This window comes from Coturnix japonica, chromosome 4, assembly GCF_001577835.2.
Source record: "Coturnix japonica isolate 7356 chromosome 4, Coturnix japonica 2.1, whole genome shotgun sequence".
NCBI classification, from domain to species: Eukaryota; Metazoa; Chordata; class Aves; order Galliformes; family Phasianidae; genus Coturnix; species Coturnix japonica.
In genome coordinates this window covers 8,689,603-8,710,006 of record NC_029519.1, presented here as the reverse complement: position 1 = coordinate 8,710,006, position 20,404 = coordinate 8,689,603, and the positions used below count along the sequence as shown (strand labels likewise).

The 20,404-nt window shown below is 35.9% G+C and overlaps 1 protein-coding gene across 3 annotated transcripts in view; it reads right to left on the bottom strand.

Annotated features, from left to right (window-relative positions):
* The window catches only part of RPS6KA6 (ribosomal protein S6 kinase A6), a 37,632-nt gene that overhangs the window by 10,416 nt on the left and 6,812 nt on the right, over positions 1-20,404 (bottom strand). For 2 of the 3 annotated variants that reach the window (XM_015860510.2, XM_015860513.2), the window contains exons 2-16: positions 19,045-19,104; positions 15,655-15,771; positions 12,131-12,212; positions 11,361-11,441; positions 10,810-10,889; positions 8,148-8,254; positions 7,843-7,880; positions 6,703-6,845; positions 5,852-5,922; positions 4,752-4,840; positions 4,243-4,307; positions 2,270-2,372; positions 1,622-1,746; positions 1,205-1,330; positions 632-721 (exon numbers count right to left, since the gene is read on the bottom strand). In XM_015860510.2, the coding sequence (XP_015715996.1) occupies positions 632-721; positions 1,205-1,330; positions 1,622-1,746; positions 2,270-2,372; positions 4,243-4,307; positions 4,752-4,840; positions 5,852-5,922; positions 6,703-6,845; positions 7,843-7,880; positions 8,148-8,254; positions 10,810-10,889; positions 11,361-11,441; positions 12,131-12,212; positions 15,655-15,771; positions 19,045-19,104 (1,377 nt within the window). Of the gene's footprint in view, positions 1-631; positions 722-1,204; positions 1,331-1,621; positions 1,747-2,269; positions 2,373-4,242; positions 4,308-4,751; positions 4,841-5,851; positions 5,923-6,702; positions 6,846-7,842; positions 7,881-8,147; positions 8,255-8,278; positions 8,314-10,809; positions 10,890-11,360; positions 11,442-12,130; positions 12,213-15,654; positions 15,772-19,044; positions 19,105-20,404 lie in introns of all 3 variants that reach the window. The other variant, XM_015860512.2, reaches the window with a different exon arrangement.

Sequence of the window (20,404 nt, the reverse complement as noted above, 5' to 3'; positions counted from 1 at the left end):
TTATATATATATATACACACACACAACCATATCATCTATAATTACAGATCCTGAAAAATCTGGAAATTATAGACTACACCGTTCACCCATTCATGTGCATGAACATTAAGTGCAAACAGCAGGAACTGTCAAATTTAAATCCATAATTCAAAAGCTTTAAAGCCTGAAGTATAAAGAAAGCCTATATGTTATTCTGTGAGAAGCTGAGATAATAAACCATTAATTCATGACTTAGAATGTTACTTCCCCAGTCTAGGAGGCTCTGTTTGCGAATGAAATGAACCCTACCCAGTCCCTACTCCTTTTCCCCTCCACAGATGGTTTTTAGCTGCTGACACCTGGCATATGTGACACATGCAACTGTATTTTCAGATTCAAGTTACTAACACATATTTGAAATAAGAAAAATATGACTTAACAGGTACATCCTTTCTCATTTAAAATTTATTAAACAATCTTCAGAAAATATTAGTATCCAGACAATTTAGAAATAATTGATTCTTAGCCATACAGAGAGATCAGTACATATATTTTGCTACATTAAAGAAACTTTATAAGCTTCAATAAACTCCCTATGCCTATGTTTATTTATTGTGTATTTTGTAACAAAGTAGGAGACAAATGTACTTACATCCTTCAAAGTTATAATGTTTGGATGTTGTCCATAACGCATGAGAATCTCAATTTCTTCTGAGGGATCCCTCTTGCTTTTATCAATTATCTGAAAAGTTAACATGAAAAAAAATCTTGGTAACAGCTTCAAAAATTGTAAGAGTTTAATGCTAATTTCTAGTGATTAATTTCATTTAATTTCATCTTCCAGCTTCACATCTGTTTACTCAGTTCTTGTTCTATCCTTGCTACCAGTTAAGATTTGTATCCAGTGAGGAAATGAACAAACAGAACTGTTTGAAGCGTCACATCCCTGCAGCCCAGCCCCAACCTAGGGGGATCTCATCTAGTTTACTTCAGGTGTGTCCATCATGATACAATATTCTCAAGCTTCAAAGCTGTAATTTCAAAGCCAATTTCTCAATGCCACAACTTCGCCAACAAAAAGAACTACAGAAGCCTATATGCAATTTCACTTATTGAAGAACACTAATTGTTCACATTACATTATCAGCTATAGTAACTGGAGAACCCATGCATTTAAATTAATAAATCTGCTACAAAAGAAGGCAATGAAGTCTATTCAAAATACCTTTACAGCAAACTCCATATTTGTAGCTATGTGTATACATCGCTTGCACACAGAGTAGGAACCAACACCAATATCTTCCTTCAGTTCATATACGTCAGTAAACTGTGCACTGTTTCCATGAAGTTGCTTTAAAAACAAACACATACAAGCTGTCATCTAGAACAACTCTTTACAGTAGTACTACTTTCAACAGCAAACATTTGTCTACCCTGTTTGTTTTATTTTATTATTTTTTTAAAGCTTGCCACTGCATTCCTTTGATTTGCCTCCTCACATCCCCAGTTCTGGGGGTAGAACAGACACTACCGAAATGATTCAACAGAATTTGTTCTAACAGACTCCACTACATGAAATAACAGACTGCAAGCATTACGTAATGGCATTTGAAAAAAAGTTCACAAAAAAAAATAATGTTACCTGTACTATTGGCAGTATGTTGGTGAGCGGTGATATTTTATGATCTTCTACAGAAGTGGTTGCAACAAAACTAAATCCTTTGAAGAGCTGATGTGCATTTGCACTAGGTGGAACTCCTGGAGAATCTAGTTGCACACACACTGATTATTATGACTAAAACTTTAAGTTATTTTTGACTGTTTGCATGATAGAAGAAAGACTTCAAAGACAGAAGACAAACAAAAGTAGCACTATGTATTGCATAAGATTCCTATCTTATTATTCCTGTGATCTGCCATGTTTTTATTTTTTTTTTCCTTTCTTTTAGCAAAACAAAAGGGAAGCCTGGACAGACATAATGAAATTAACAGCTATTCTCATTATAACAGAGCTGGTCTTGACTTCCACCTTTTCCTTGTCATCACCTCTAGAGAAACCATAACTAAAAGAAAGAAAAAAAAACCTCACTATATTAATATCAAATGCTACAGTGACTTAAGAAGGTATTGAGTTTACTTGTTTTATGTTTTACATCTTTAAATTCATACATCGCCTGTTCGTCTCCTATTTTAGCCCACAATGGAAATACCATATTAAAAATAACATTTATTTGACCCCCAGAAACCCATAATCCTCACCAACTTAAAAAAACAGTGGGTGCATATTTACCTTTTGGTGTTTTTGCTGTAAATTCTGGATCGAAACAAAAAGTATCTTCTGGTTTACCAGAAGCAGGTTTAAACGGGGGTTGAATTTCTCTTCTGAACAGCTTCTGTAGTAGGACGACAAAAGTCATAATTATGAGTGAATGAAACTTCCATGGTTGCTGTAATTTCACCAAGCTAACAGCTAAGCAACTCAAGTGTCACTGCTGTATTAGAACAGTTCTCTGAAAAAGTGAATAATACACAGTAATCAGAAAAAAAAACACATATGCATGCAAAAAATGGAAGTTATATTCATATGTCTTTGATTTGAAACATTAGATGAAATGTTACTCAGCAAGTCAAATAGTAGTTCTTTTCTTGCTCTTCTGAATCTGCTTTGTTTACCAAGTCTGCTTGTTTTGAACTAGGGTAGCAGGCTGCCACTTATCCCTAGATCTTCTCCTGTTTATTCAGATGAACGGTCATAGCACATCTTCTATCACTGTTTCAGGTCTAGTTCATTAGTATTTCAAACAGTTGTTACCATCCCAAAATATCCAAGCTGGAAAGATGTGGGATATGGGATACAGTCCTTGCTTTTGTCTGGGACCAAGAATAAAAGCAACTCTCATAAGTAACAGATATATCCCTTTTAGCAAGGCACTCCCAACTCCCAAAGCAACTATTCCAGGTTTTTCCTGACCTACTCAACTACGCCTAATGAGAGAAGGAAAAGGCTCCTCATTTACTTTTCATTCAATAGCATTCAGAAAAGCTTTGCCAATGGATAACAAGCCAGCAATATAAATCTAGTTTATAGTTACAGAAAATTTCACATTAAATTATGTCAAAACCCCATGCTAAGCTCATGAAGTTCTGAGAACAATTTTTCTTGGCATTTGTCTTGTACTGTCAGACGTCTCTGCAGGTAACATTTCAGGAAAGAATGTACTTCCCCCAAGCCAAAACCAAGAATATACAAGAAAGAGAGACCTGTATTCATCCCAAAGAAAATGAAATAAAACATAGAAGTGTTCGTTTATGTCACCATAGCCAAATAAATACAAGAGTTAGAACGCTAGAAAGTTACTGAATTTACTTGCTGGTGTTTGTTTCCAGCTCAGTCCCCTACAAAAAAAAAACACTCGCTAACTTGAGACCATATTAAAACAGCCTTCTCACTAAGTATATTCACATAAAATACTCCCATTGCTTAAAACTCTGCTGGCTAATCTGGACTCTCTATGGAGATGCTGGATAAACACAGCTAGAAAGCCAACTTCTGAGAAGTAAATAAAAGAGAAGGATAATGACAATAGGCTTTAAAACGGTTAAGCACAGTATTGACTAGCGTTGCAGGTAGCCTAGTCAGCCCAACTACTGTTCCATCTACCCTTTCATAGACATTATAGCAAAGGAATGTTTACAGAGTATCTTGTTGCAAATGTTTCTGGGCAACCCGTCTAAAAAGGCATCACATCAAGGTGCTTGATAAAAACATAAGCAGCCATGAAGTTGGTCAGTACTCTGATCAACTCAGAGCACCAGAATCAATACTTCAACTGTGTGGAATATGATTAGTAAGACCGGAATGTGCTATGACTAAATACAGTTAAGCCAAAGACAACGAAGTCACAGTGAGGTTTTGTGCCCTGCACAGAAGGCATAAGACATGCTTCAGCTGGATGGACGTTTACTCCAGAGAATGATTCTTGCCAACACCCTCTCCCAGCTACAGATGTTGTAAGAGACAGTTTAAAATTCAGAATGTTGCAACTCTAATTACTGAACAATTAAATGCCCACTTTATAATTAATTACTCCACACCATAAACACTACAGCTCCAGATGCCAAGCAAGCTTACAGTAGAAACCAGAATGTAACCGTCAGCAGTACTGCAGTATTTACTGTGCCCTATTCAGATACAAATACCGATAAGCTTTAACACATACAAAAGTTAAAAGAGGTTCATCATTCACATAGTATTGTACTTACATTCCAGTCGACAGTAGAAAAAAAAGGATGCCTCTTGATTTCTTCAACTCCATCTGAACCGGCTCCTGAACAAAGAAAGCACTCAATTAAAAAACTCTTTTTGGGTAAAGTCTTTGAAAAGATAATTAGTTTTATTTTAAACCTTGCATAGACCATTTTTTTTCCCCCCAGGAACTGTTAAAATCATAAATATTTCAAAGATACAAAATACTTTACTAAGCACATATGTTTCCCTGATGAGATACATGAGAATAAACAAAGCCCATAAATACACAGTGTCGATACTTGGTCAGTTTTATTTTCATTGCTAAAAGAGCCACTGGTTCAAGAAAACAACCGTTCATTAGCCAAACTCAAGAATTTGTGACCTAAGCTGCCAAGAAATGGCACCAGAAGTCAAATTTTACTGATCAACACCAAAGCTTAAAAAATCTCCAGCAGTTGTTTTCCTGAAGTAACAAACTCAGCCCCTTGACTTTCATTTCAATGACCCAAACAAGTTGACCCACCTAATCTATTTGAGGGGTTCCTTTTAAATAACATCCTCAGAAGACTTTGTGCTTCGGGGCTGAGGAACTGAGGCATACCAAGTTTTGCTCTAAAAGAAAACAGAAAAAGTAAGAAAATGAAATTAATCTCAGTGAAACGAGTGGATACAGGCTTCACTTCATTTTACAATACATTAAGGATTTATTCTAAGTTCAATATGCACATTTAACTCATTAGCTTTTCAGTTTCACATTATAAATCAATGGTTACCAAAAGCAAACACACACTAAAATTATATAATATTCTCTCCAAGCCCCCTAAACAAGTTTTATGCTAAAATCAAGCAAAGCAATTATTTTGGAACATGTAAGCAGTTCAAAAACATCTTCAAGTCACCAGAATATGGTCACCAAACCACCTACTAGAAATAAGGTCTGTGATGAAACTCAAATTCCAAATTAATTCTGACTACTTACTAGCCCTTGAAGTGACTGCAAACATTTCACAGTATCACTACAAACTCAAACTACCATGTTAACAGAGCTGCTCCTCCATCCCTTCCTTAACTATCACCCCCTCAAAAGGCCCAAGGCTCAGCATGCGGTCCAAAGGAAATTCTATGTTAACTAAGCAAAATAAAGGTGAGAACGTTTGCCTAACAGCTTCCCTTAGAAGTTACCAGCTTACCCAGTTAGTCCTGTTAGACAACTTGTGTTGCAACTGAGGTAATGTAATATGAAAATGTGAATGCGTAAGTGCACTGTACATATAAATGTACATAAAGAAACACCTGATTAACTACTGCTTACAAAACAAGGAATTCTGTAACAGTAGCAAGAGAATATATAAAACCATGTGTGGCAAGTAATGCTGTTCTAATACACTGCACTGCTATTATTATTACACACCTACAATGAAAATGCAAGTTCATCCTTATGATTTTAATTCCTGCAGATACTCAGCAGTATTTCGATAGTTTGGGATCTAACTTTATTTCTACTTGCATGAGGGTGTGGGGAGCTTTTGTGTTTCTGTATTACTTTTAATACTCTCAAGCTAGAACTGTTACATGTTTAAATTACCCTTTAGAAAGTCAAAAAGCATAATAAAATATACTTACTTCAGTATCATATTCATAGTTTCATTTCGATCTTTACCTTGAAATGGTAGTGTACCAGTAAGCATTTCAAACTGAAAAGAACAAATGTTAATCTAAATCAACACTTTTTCCTCCCAGATGCTTTAAGTGCTAAGTACTGTACTCTTCCCATTGCTACGTTAGGCAAACTGGTATGAATTTTTAAAGATAGTAAAAAAAAAGAAATCTAAAAATTGCTTTTAATCAGTAGTTTACATGATAGTGGCAATTGTAAGGTAATGATAATGTTGGAATACCTTACATAAGCCACTTTAATTAGAGTAATAAGATGCCTTCTGTAACCTTATTTTTGATGCTGCTGCACTAGGAAAGCAGCAAGAAGAACAAGTTCTGAAACAGTACTTTACTTTTAACATCAATATGTATATTTCACACTGATGCTCTAACACATCCCAGCAAACACCTAAGTGCCAGCATTACTGGCTCATGACTCTGCTGTACTACAATTAGCCTGTTAAGAGTAATGCCTACAAAAACACAATAATACTCCATTTTTCCTGCATGCTTTTAGGTAGCATGCAAAATAAATACACAAACTGAAGTTTCACACTATGACAGCGTTAAGCTACTAAATGGACCACGTGCATGATTTGAGGTTTTTAGCAAGTACTCCTTACAGTGCTAGGCAGCTAAAAAGTTCCATTCAAATTAGTTTCTATTTCAGTAGCACTTCAGTTGTCAACTTTTCTCTCCCTCGGTTAAGATGTCTTAAATCTGGACAAATCTGTTCTGGGCATTATTTCACATTAACTTCAAACATCAACAGCGTATTTACAACCCTTAAGCGAGGTAAGCAGCAAAGCATACAGTACCATAAGAACACCAAAGGACCACCAGTCTGCACTCTGGTTGTGCCCACGCCTGTTTACTACTTCGGGTGCCATGTATTCTACAGTACCACAGAAAGAATAGGCCTTCTTCTCTTGATCTACTGATTCTTTGCTGAGTCCAAAATCTACAACAACAGCATTACAAGAACACAGCCAGTAAAGAACTTTAAGAGAAAGCAATACTGTAAATAGTTCTTCAATTGCTTTGCTATAGGATGAAACAAGAAACTGCAGATATCCACAGACATCAGAAATCTGGTTTACCACATATCAGAGACATTCTATAAAGCAGCAATTAGCCACCAATGTTACTACTACTCAAAACATCAGTAACTCAAGATTTTAAATATTACATACTCAGAGCCTTACAATAAGCAGAAGTTTACATTCCCTACTTACTACCTGCCTAATTCATACTCAAAAATGCAACAAATACATGCCTTCTGTATGTAGATTGTATTACTGAATGACAACAAAAGACCTTAACATTCGTTCAGTTCTCATGACAAGGCTCTCATCACTCCCTTCAATGAAAAGGGAAGGGATTCCTAGCAATTTAGCCTTTGCTTTCAGAAGGAAGGAAGAATTAAGATTGAATTTAAGTATATCATGTAGAATTTTAAGAAGATGCCTTTTGTAAGTTTTCACCACCATTATTTAAGTCTTTGAGAATCTGAACAGCTTTTTTCCCCATTCAGAATCTGACAGCAGTATCTATAGATCAAAACATAAAATGAAATGTATATTAGTTTCACTTTAAACATTTAGAAACGTATAGTCACTTATATTTTCCACATATTCAAGTCCTTTAGTTTTGTACAGATTACATTCTAGATGATATACTTCAATTGTTCCTCATAAAGCATATTACTCCAATTTCTAATGCTATTTTTACAGTGATAAACCCAAAACATAATAACAATAATAATCATCTAGAAGCCTTTTTACACCAAGAGCACCTCTTTCTTTTAAAGAAAAAAATAAATGGAGAAGTCTCCACCAGCAACTTTTAACCAGACTCTGGCCTCGTACCTCAGTTATTACTTACAGATCTCTCAGGTTTTTAACTAAGCTTACACAGACACATACACAGAAAGTGCTGTACTAATAAATGTTACCTACCTGTTAGCTTGATATGTCCTGCTTCATCAAGCAAAATGCTGAAAATTAAAATTCACATTCACCAATAGACATAAACAGGAATATTTCATGTAACATTTAAAATATAGTAGTTCATAATTATTATTTTTTATCTCCTCCAACATCCATCATTAAATTAACAAGTCAAGGTTACATTTAAGTCACAGATATATTTTACTTAAAAAAAATATATCAAAATATTTTAAAATTTTTACATCCCCACAGCAGAAAATGCAAAGCAACAAGCAAAAATACACGTAATAGTGGTAAAATACATTTTACTTTACTTTTCTGGCTTCAGGTCCCTGTATACAATTCCCAAGCTGTGAAGGTGATCCAAAGCAAGGGCCAGTTCTGCGAGGTAGAATTTCACATCTTCCTCTGTAAACATAACCTAATAAGAACTGTATAGATTTACCTTCTGATCTTGTCTTCAATTTTTAAAACTGCAATCTAAAAAAAAAAAAAAACCTCCTATCTGCCTTAACTTCAAAACAAGTCTTAGCAGTAACTTATGGTAATTCACAAATTTATCTAACAGAGGTTATATGATAATACACCCTAATCATCATGATAATAACCATCAATTAAAAGAACAACAGTGCAGTACTTAAAAATAACTGCAGTTACCACATAGCATTGGCTAATTTTCAAGGTAATTAATTAACTATTGTATTTGGTGTTACTGACCACTAGGATTCCTTCAGCCAAGATCCTACACATGTTGCTTCCCACTGCATCCTGAATTTTCATATAAGCAGCTATTTTTCTGGCATTCTCACCACGTGTCTCAACTGACATTACAAGTATTCACAAAGAAATTAGACAGAAGTAAAAACATCTTGTGAAAATAATGGATGAGAAAATTAGCGGCAGGATCTGAAGAGCCCAATCTCCTTCCCCCAGGAAAAGTTAAAAGGCCAGAGTGAGACACTGAAGAACCAACTTAGTAGCTACTAAGACTTAATATTACAGTCATTGGGCTTACTGATCTGGTAGTACACCGATCAGTACTCTGAATTACACAATAAATATGTAATCTGTTGCACTAGTAATAAAAGTATTTCCAATGTCCACAGTGTCAGTTTCTCATATTGTACGAACAACACAGTTGTTACACAATAAAAACTGCACACAAAACACATCTTTATCTCCAAAAGGGAAAGATATTATTCTTTGGAACAGCCAAAATGCAAATCTCAAAATATAACAATGCTAAGTGGTAATCCACAGCCTTGGAATAATAATTTCATTTAAAACCTGCTTTGCGTTAAATTAAATATAATGCAAGTCAATGTCATTAAATTTTACCAATGAAAACCTCATTAACTACTTATTTAATTTCCACAGTTGAAACTCCCATACCCGCATTAGAACTTCAACACCAACAAAAGCATTTTAATAACCCCACACTAAACCCAATTAACTTAAAATAATCCTCATATAGAAAGGATGAAATGCTGCAGGGAACTTACATTTGTGTGTATTGTCTACTGTCTTTGTATTACCAGGTGTTTTTGAAAACACCTTTTCTTCATAACAGAAAACAGGCACCATTTCCTCTTATATATACAGCAAATGTCTAAAAGCTACCATAACAGGTAACCAAAGTCTTAAAAAAGTAGAAAATCAGTAAGAATAACCTGATAGTTATTAATTATTTTTATCTAAGGGGAGAACAGAGCTGATTCTGCTGCTGAATTGCCTTTCTTATGGATAAACTTGCAACTTGCATCCCTCAATTTAAGTACAGTCAGTAATCCTAGCTGTATTAGTACAGAACAGTTCTACTATACCAGAACACCCTCTATAATCAGACATCCTATGTCAAAACAGAGATAGCCCCCTTTCCTACCTAGCATTCCAGTGACCCTTTCTACAGTAGGTCTATTCCTTTAACAGAGCTTTTAACCTTTATTTAAGAACTTAAAGTTAATAGCGCTCATTTCTTAGACATGACCAATGTTCGACAAAAGCCAGTTTATATATATATATATATATATATGAAAACTGGCTTTTTTCATGTTTAAAAAAAATACATATATATATGTATTTATATATATATATCACATATATATATATATATATATAAATAAAACTTGCTTTTTTCTTTTTTTTTTTTTTTTAAATAGGAAGAGGGTAGAGTTCATGGACTTATGTACTGAGGATACAATCACTTCTATACCATTAAAAAAAATCAAAGATATACTTTCCTAGATGAGGAAAAAGTAGGTAACTTCCATATTTACATTGTTTTAAAACACTGGAAAGCTCTTTAAATGCAAGGTTGAAATTTTCCATTAAAAATGTAGAGCTTTATGGATGGTTTGTAGAAAGAAAAAAAATCTTAAACACGGTAATATAAATACATATATTATAAAAAATACTTTATGACAAATCTAAAGAAGAGGCAGGCTGTGTCACATTTCCTCCTCCATAACTCTCCCCCAAGAAAGCAACATAAATGAAAAATTATAGTTCCAGTTATGTGCTAAAGTTAGATGGCAGAGGAGTGCCTTCAGAAATGCTCAGATTTCATGAGATTAAACACTGGGATTTATTTTACAACGCAGCAGAAATCTCTCAGAGATGCAGATTTCAAGGAGCGTCTATGCTGACAACAAGCAGAAGAACTATATAACTGCTTTAGTGACTGTGGAATTTTAACTTACTTCACTTGGGTTTCCAAGCAACAAAACATTCTTAGACAAAAGAACTGGTCTTCGTAGATAGCACAGAACAGCTCAGGCTGCTGGCTAACAAACACCTAAAGTTACAGCTTGTTATTCTGCAATATGTAATGAAAACCCAAGCAAGCCCTTGAAAACTTGACCATGACCAGAATAACAAAGGAAACCAGCATGAAAAACAAACAAAAAAAAACCCACCCAAATACTGTCAAAGCAAACTTCCATAAGACTGAGTTAAGATAAAATTGTAGGTACTTACCTCTTTGGATAATCGCGTGAATACATCTCCTCCCCTGAGAAAATCCAATATTAAATATAGCTTCCCTTCAGTCTGAAAGGCTTTTAAAAAAGATAAAAATCAACAGTTGTGTGTGACAAGGATGATCTACAAACCACCTGAATCATTTTACAACCAGGAGACTTCAGTGAAATGATGCTTTTGTTTTGGAACTGACATAATTCAGTAGCCAACATGAAATTTACCCAAGTTGCTAATCAAGGATTTATTTTAATCAGTGACTCCTTGCTTGTTTCTTCACAGAACACAATCTTAGTCATAAAAATCGTTAAAACACTGTTCTTTAATTTCTCCTTTGCCAAACAGGGAAACACCTGTTGATGCACAACCTAATTGCTTTATTTGTTTTTTGCTGTTAAAGTTTCAGGGCTTTTTTTTATTTTTAAATCAGTTTGCTGTTTTAAACCACAATATATATATATACACAAATTCTTCTCTCAGCGTTGCTATTTAAGGTTGATTAAACCACTTTAGGTAATGAAAAAATGGAAGCAAAATAAATAAATACCAACCATAGTGCAGTTTGACGATAAATGGGTGATTTACTTCTACTAATATATCTCTCTCCATTTTTGTACGAACTCTATCCCGAACTGAGGGGAAAAAAAAAGAGCACCAGTAACAAAACTTAATAGGTGTAATACAAACGGAACAGAAATCTGGAACATCTTTACTGTCCAAAACACTTTTAGCTTTTTAACAGCACAAAGCATTGTTACCATATCTAAGTTCTAACTCTTCCATAGAACCTGCTTTCAGAAGTCAAACCTGAGTTTTCTTTATTACCTGTCTCAGCTTCCTGTTTTACCTAACATTAACTCCTAAAATATTTGTACTAAATATATATGTTCTACCTATTAAGATCATTTTACCCCTCTATCTACTAACACATCCCAATTGTATGTGATTGCCCCCATTAAAGTACCTCCCGAAAGCCAAAAACCCCTAAGTTAACTTACTATGGCATCTACAAAAATTAATGACTTAAATTTCAGCCAGAATAGAGTTTAGATTGAATATTCAAGTTCACTAATTCAGTTCACTAATACAAAAAAAAAAAAAACACAAAAACAAACAAACCCAAAACAACCAGAATTATATAATGCAGTTTTAAGCTCTGATGAAAAGGACATTTTTCTACGTAATTAAGCCATTTGGTCAAACTTGAACTCACATTTTTTTTTTATCTTACATCTTTTATCAAAGAAATATTTAGACATTGAAGAGAGACAGATGCACCTAATACCTGTTTTATTTAAACTTCATAAAACAACAGACATACCTTTTAAAGAAGCTTTTTTCAATACTTTCATTGCATAAAGTTGTCCGGCATCAGGACCAATTATTTTCCTTACGAGGAAGACCTAGAAATAGAAATGTTGCCTTTTAAAATCATAACTAGAAATATTTCACATATATATTAAAATCGCCTTTTTAAACCTAATTACTTTTAACTTCATCACTACTGACAGAGAACATATCCCTACTCCCCATCCCATTTCCTAAAACCTCCAAAGAATGAAAAGACGAAACATGTGCAGTAAGACTTTTTGCATAAGCAAGCTTGAACTGGAAAACTACCACAAAGCATTTGCAAGCTTCTTACTAGTTTCAGACAACTTTTGGTACCCTTCCCTAAGCATTCACTTCTAAGGAAAGACAAAATTGCACTACCTTGGTCAAATTAAAGGCACATTAAAGTTCTCTTCTTTGACTATACACTCTTCCCTATAGCCAATAAGTATTTATCAAGTAAAATACCTGGATAGCATGTGTTTTTTACTTTCTTGAAAACAACCACAGTGAGACTATCTGGTCTGCCACCGCTCAGCCTAAGAGATTTTTGAGCTTTTAGACTTGAGATTCAAGTACACATCAGGTTATGTTAATTCTGTAAAAATGGCGAGACAAAGGTAAGGAAGCCTCACTATTTGTGATCAAAGTAACCCCTCCCTCTGAAAAAGAAACAGCAACAGGTTTTTCCACTCCTACCAAAGGGGTTTTCACACTATATGCTATATAACCTAACACTAAGAAACTTATGATGTTAATTAGAAAACACGGCATGAATACATGCATCTCCACCAACTAATATTCTAATGACTGGATCTTTCAGTTTTATAAAACTGATTAGTAAGTGCTTCTGTTTTTAATAATTGCTATTATAGCAACATTTTAGTTCTAAGTAATCTCTCCTCAGTTTTCATATTCAAATAACAAGAGAATATGAAGAACCACCTCAAATTGCCTCTGGTAATACTTACACTTGGATTTTCCTTGATGTTTCATTTATTTACACATATGCTTCTTTAGAAGTGATTAAATATCTAACAATTATTAAGAGGTGTGCTCGTAAGCTGTCTCATTCTGGTATCACAAACTCAAACACTGTCAATGACCAAGTTACACAGGGCTAGAAGAAAGGATTTTTTCTAATGAGAGCTTGAAATAAAAAGCCATATCATACTTCCTGATTATCAAGCTTTTATTGTTAATGCTTTGCCAGCGATTGACCTACAGCACTGCCCCACATTGATGCTCAAATAGTCAAGGCAGTAACTCAAATATCAGCAAAGATTAATATACTCACAATACATTATAAATTAAAACATTAATAAGCCTATACAAATATTCTAATGCTTAATAACTAACAGCTTCTGATCACGCAAGTAATTCATGTACTAGTTGCAAATACCAGCTAATAAGGACCTAAAATAGATGCTGTTGTGAAAATTCCTTTAGCACCATTTAATTCATAGGCAAATTTGCCTAATCCCACATCTCTCACAGAGTGCAGTGGTTGCTTGTCCAACAGCAAAGGGCAAATTAACATGGACACATTACTCAAAGCAATGAGCATAAGGTAATCAAAGACCATCTTCAGCAGACTGGACACTGAAGTCTCAGAACATTATCAGAAGATGAACTGAGAAGCTCAGTAAGAGACATGAGGTTTAATCCTTCATTTCAGGTGTTGTAGCAATACACTGGGTCAGAGGAAACAAGCCTTGTGTTTGCTGAATCCAAAAGAAAAGGCCTATGAGGTATGAACTGCAGAGGAAAACCAAGTATCACCGAGGCAGCAGATGCCTATCTTCATTGTTTGGTTTCTCTCTAAAACAGAAAGCAACAAACACTAGATAAAACTAGCCCTGTTCTGAAATGTAACAGTAACCATAAGGTTCTTAAAGCTGGTTCTTGAACCAACTACTGCCAGGCTTTAAAAAGCTCCCAAATGGACACCTCGCCAAGCTGGAGGGGCTCTGAGCAAGAGCACTCCTAATACTATCAGAAGTCGGAGAACTGTAAAATGAGAAACTACCTGAGTCGGGGATAGAATGTCTGGTACCAAATGTGCTGAACCCTGAGATAGCTTAAGATGTCTCAAGTTCAGAGGAATAAATGCGTGGAGCCACAATGTCTAAAGAGACAAAGCACAAGAAGGAGTTGAAAACCAACTCCCTCAGGTAAAGAAATGTTTTACAGCTTAAGAAATGTTAAGAAACTACTTTAAAGGCTATTTTCTAACCTCTTACTTATTCAAAGGACGCCTCCCTAATTATTTGAATTATTTTTCCCCTCTCTCATAACTCAGAGGTTTGTTCTCGCCACAAGACAAAAACAAAACCAGCAAAAGAACAATCACCTTTATGTATTTTTCCAAAGGAGAAAATACAGCTCACAAGTGTTGCAAAAATCTAGCTTAAAAGTCTGGCTTTAAAATAAATTAGCTATTTATATAATAGGATTAATAGTCTAACAAGTGTTTCAAATTAGCATTTGAGCCACTTTTAATTTCATTTCTGCAATGTAACAGCAAGAAGTACATTACAAAAAAATACCCTAAGAATTGCCACATTTCTCCTATAATCTATTTAAATAACTTTTTATTTAGTGCCCGTAACCGAAGGGCTCTTGACAAATACAGCAAAATAAAGAAAATGAAACATTTCCAAGGTTATTTACTTTATTGTTACTTCAGTTCAAGTTCCAAACTCCCACAATCATTCCTCTGTATCTACATCAATACAGCCTTCTCATTTCTGGAAGAGTCAAACATTTATACTTGTACCCAATTGCATCACTAAAAGATAAATCATCTCCTCTGTACATGTCTATAAACACTTCTTGCACCACTAGTGCCTCCCAAGCATCAATTAGAACTACAGAGAACACAAGATCACTGAGTAGACATTAATTCCAGTCCATAACTAGACACTGAACAAGAGCCCCAAGACAGCTGAAGACACCATGATTTTATTTCAAATAACCATGGCACGGAGCAAACAGAATGGCACAGAGCTGTTGTGTAAAAAGCACCTCTAAGCCTTCAACCCAAGTGCTAAAGTCTTTTGCTATGGTGTCATAGTTTCCGTGTAGCTGCAGACATCAGTTGAGATGAACAGAGGCTTGTTTGCGGCTCAGTCAAAGCAAACCATAACTTTCTGAGGCAGACTTCCTACAGATCTGCTGCTTGTCCTTCTGCCTAGATACTGATGCTGTTGCCTATCTAGATCTGACATGATTTGATGTCCTGCTATAAATAGCTCTCTCTTTACACCTTTAGATTGGAAAAAGATGGGCTTTGTCAGTTTCTTTTTAAATATTACCAGTGACTCAGCTACAGCACTGTCATTCTTCCTCAAGAACTGTACTTGATCTCATTCTTCCCAAGCTCGAAGTCTGGACTGGTCTGGAGAAAGATGCTGCTTTTCTAGTAACGTACATTCCTACTAGCATTACTACTAACAAGACAAAGCCGGTTTCAAAGTGGGCATTAGATGAGAACAAGATTTGTTGTCTTACCTTTCCAAATGATCCCTGACCAAGAACCTTTAGTAGTTCAAACTGTGCTGGATCTGCTTTCTCACATCCTTCTTTCACGTGATGGGTAATAGGAATCTCTTTCACACTTCCTTCATCCTATTATTTCAAAGTAAACAAGATACAATAATGAAAAAGTCCCAAATTAATCAACTCTTATTAGAAATCCAAGTAAACACTTGCTTTTCTTTGATTAAGATGTTTGAAATTGTAATAAGGCCTAAAAGAAAGCTGTTCAAATGCGAAGGTTTCCATCCATACTTCCTAAAACAGATGTATGTTTAAAATTTCTAAACCGAAATCAAATTCTCATCCAATTGAATAGCACGTTTCCTTTAGTCGTGAATGTTACAACTAGAGCAAACACGAGTTTTCCTACACAAAAAGAACAAATGCACAGATTCTTAAACCAAGTCTGAGATGATCTTTCTGTGCTTTACCTTTGCCTTAGCTGCCTTTCATTTTCCCAGTGATTGCTCTTCTCATCCTCCCCTTTCCCGAAATAGTCTTAATGAAAGCTAAATTGAATTTCGTCATTTTACATAATTATTGCTTTTCGCAGCAGCAAGTAATAAATACGGTCATCCACTCCTCTAGCTAAAGGACTCCATGTTGTTTGAAGAGCATAAATAATACATGAATCATGTATTCTCATGTCCAGATGAAAGGATTCTCAACAGAAGAGGTGCTCTCTGAGGTACAGGGCTCATGGAAAAGCTTCTGAGTGGCGTCCTCCCTCAGAAAGCTGAGGGCAATGCTGAGAGGTAGGTACAGATTTAACGTCCTGTTGACTTATCCCCTGCTGCTGTAGTCTTCAGCAAAGCAGCTACAAATGTGAAGAGAACCACCCAGGATGAAAACAAGGCAGATTAGTTATTGCAGCTCTGCAAAACTTATGGTCTAAGAAGTTGCTGGAAGCCAAACGACTGAGATGTCAAAATAAGCACCCTTCAAATTACATTCCAAAGCCAGCAACAACAACCTGTTGCTGTCTACTTGCAAGTAGAACGGGCACAAGAGTATCCTAACAAAAATAGCAATACACCTTGCATGTGCAGCAAATAAAACCCAATCACATCAGAAAATCCTACAAACAGAAAAGCAGCAGTACTTTGATGCCTTGAAGGTATCCAAGTAACTGTTAGTTGTTCTCCTATCTTCTCTTCACCTCAAAATCTTTTAAAGTAAGGGCAGACCGGGCAGAAAAAAGAAATCATAAATATCCCACCCCCCCAGTTTACAGTGCATTGCTTCAAATGACTGCTTCAACAAAAACCATCTTCCTACAGTTGCACTGCTACGGTAAGTCTTGCAGCCTAAGACCATGCATGAGGGCTTACAATCAACATTCTGAGACTTGACTGAAACATATCAAGATGCAGTTCTCTAGGTCATGTGATGCACAAGGTCCAGACAGAAATCTGAACGTCCAAATGTGGATGCATTTCCTTCAATAATGAGAAAAAGCACGGACAGTGACTCTGCAAACTCACAAACCATAGTGCAGGTGTTACTGCTGGAGTCTTTTCCCCTTCCCAGCAGTTCTTGTTTCACTCTCTTTCAGGGCAAAGGCCTGCTTCCCAGGCACAGGCAGGTGCCAACAGAAGGCACCGCTGCATAACAAAGTGACTTCTCAAGTTCACACTCTAAGCTACTTTACTTCCTCTTACTCCACAAAAAAACAGCTGACATACACTAATGACACAGTGTATCCATCCCAATTTTATTCTATTCATCCATCTTGCTGACTGTGCAGATATATTTACGTTAAAGATTATGTATCCTTTTTAAAACAACCCACAACCTTGGATATAAGGCAGTTTGTATCACCTGATGACAGAAAGCAGCAGTTCCTCTGCTATATACCACACTGAACAAGAACATTAACCACTAGTTCTTCCTATGAAGCATGTGGACTCTCTACTCAGAAGTACTTTTTTGCCTCATAATCTTAATTTGTACTGCTTAATACCATCAGCCTTTGCATGAGAAAAGATATTAAAGAGTTCCTCTATTCTTCTTTTTATCACCCACCTCCAGTCATTAGCCTGTGATGTCACATTCGGTTGCTGTGGGCACAGCATTTCTAAATGTGACTGAGGAGAAAAATATTTTCAATGCAAATAAAGACTAACTTGAGATGCATAAAATGAATTATTTTATAGGTAGTTTCGCCTATACAGTATGTATACAATTTTAGCTACTTAACTACCATTAAAGCCCTAGAAATTGACATGTCTGAGGTTTAAAAAAAATCTCTACATCATCAATGACAAATGAGCAGATAAAGAGTTAAACAGATAAATAAGCCAGTTTCAGTTTCACTTCTGGTTTGGTGTCCATCAACTGCAGATTCAGTTCTGATGTGCTCTGCTGCTCTAGCAATAAATGTGCAGGGTTCAGGTACCTGCTCTCAGTGAGCTGCCTTGCAAAAGAGGTATCTATTCTCAGCAGCTTACACAGAAGACAAAGCGCTGAAAGAAATGCCACAATCAGTTATGGCTTTTTGCCATCTTATTAGTTACAGCCTGACTGGTATGTAGCTCCAAGCACCTAACAAACAAGCTCAGCAACATCCTTCTGGTTCATGTACAGTGAAAGACATGACACAACCCACTGCTCATCTTTCTTCGCTGTGTGGAAGATGATGACCAGGCAGAAGGTTTATTTGCTTACTCCATACCAAGAAACAGACAAGCATCACATGTTTATGTCCCTAAGTTGATTCTCTAAATCACTTAATTAAAAATATATTACTGCAACACAAAGCAACATGCAAGATTTACTTGATACCTTCCTCCATGATCCTGTTCAAAAATATCAAGGTGAGTATGCTGAAAAACAGCAGAAAGTTTTTCCATGCAAAGGATGATGATCTTTAGCAGCTCCTGAAAATGCGAGTTACTGAGGCACTGTTTAGCAGAAGTCCCGCTAAACAAGGTCTAGCCAGAATATTCCCACATAAATGTGAATTTATTGCTACAAAAATGAATTGCTATCTTCTAAATAAATGTTAGCAACCACGTTAAAAGAAACACACCATTGTCTATTCTTCTGTAGCAAGAGAAGCACTAAACACACAGTGTATCAAAGGTTCAAGGTTAGACCAAGTATTTTCTGAGCTTGAGAGATCTATGAATGTTCTCTTCATTACAGAAGAACTGCCCTCCATAAAGCACAGCCCTCTCAAACAAGCCACTCAGGCCCCCACCCAAATGCTGATTTTCAGAATCTCAGAGATGGAACCTCTTCATATCTGGTAAAATAAAACGACAAGTTCCAAACCCACAGAGCAGGCAACATACACATTTCGCTTCAAAAGAAAGTTATGCTAATGAGCGTCTAAGCTGAACATCTATCAAACATACTTACATGGTAGGAATATGGTTCACCTTCTTCCATAGGCTCATCTGCCATTTTAAGGCCATTTAGCTGGAGAGGGATGGAGGACAAAGAAAAACAAACAGTAAGATGAAATACTTTTGAAAAACAAACACAAAACAGTTCATAATTTGACTAAATCACATTTTAGAACACATGGGAAATTCGCTGGTCTTCATTCTGTAATTTACAACTTTAGTCTCAAACAAGAACTACTACTGCTTTTTACAGATCCCTTTGTATGCGTCACTTCAGTGTTATTTCATTGGAGTCAGTTTAAAACTCCTTCTCTAAGAACTGCAGATACCATTCATACAAGATGGCACTAACAGAAAATTCTTCTGCACAAACATCTATGTTTCAGATGCTGATCAATTCCATCTCCATGCAGAAAAAAGTTTACTTTATAAACAGAGCTATCAGGTTTAAGGCTTTACTTCAGCAACAAACAATTCGATGATGTTCAACAACTGAAAAAAAATACATATATAAATCAAAGGACATGCTCTGTTTCAGCATGCAAAGTATTAATTCTAAACTGGAAATACCTGATAAAAATGGGTGAAGCCAGTTATGGATTTTGCTAGTGATAATTGCTAATTTGCTTACGTTAAGTGCTCAGCACAACTACCTTCACGCGGCACAGATCCCACACAAGAAAATACTAAATAGAAGTCAGAAAATAAGACACACAAACTCAAAACTACCTTTTTCTTGACAACAGGAGTTGAAGCAAGTAAGTTCCTGACTAGGTGATGACATATTTGTCTTGTACTTCTGAATTTATCTAAAATACGTGCCTAAGATACCAAAATACAGCACAATTTCCAGTATGCGGATGGGTAAAACACAGGATTACAAAGAATCTCGAAACACCGTACAGACCATGCCTGTTTAAGATCAGAACAGAAAACCTGACTGACGAGTCAGGCTGAAAGGACAGGTTTATGCTGCTGTGGTTGCGACATCTAAGCAAACCCTCAACTACTTGCCCTGCTCCTCCCACAAGGGCTCTTCGTTTCATGCACAGCTTGGAGAGCTAGGTCCTAAATTAATGACTTCGATAACATCAGATCTCCAACTTCTGTATCAAGATGCTAGCGCTTTTAGACTATATTCTCACTGACAAAAGTAATCAGAGGACACAGTATGAGGCTTTGGTTACTCCAGCTCTTCTCTGTATTTCCATTTACTTTAACCACAGATAACACATTGCTCGCATTAACTACAAGTCCAGATGAGTATATAACAGAAGACCTGTCTGCTTAAACAAGAGCTGGCATATTTAGCACTTGTTTGTCACACATACACATTACGCACTGCACCCCTCACCCCTGCAGGGAATTCACAA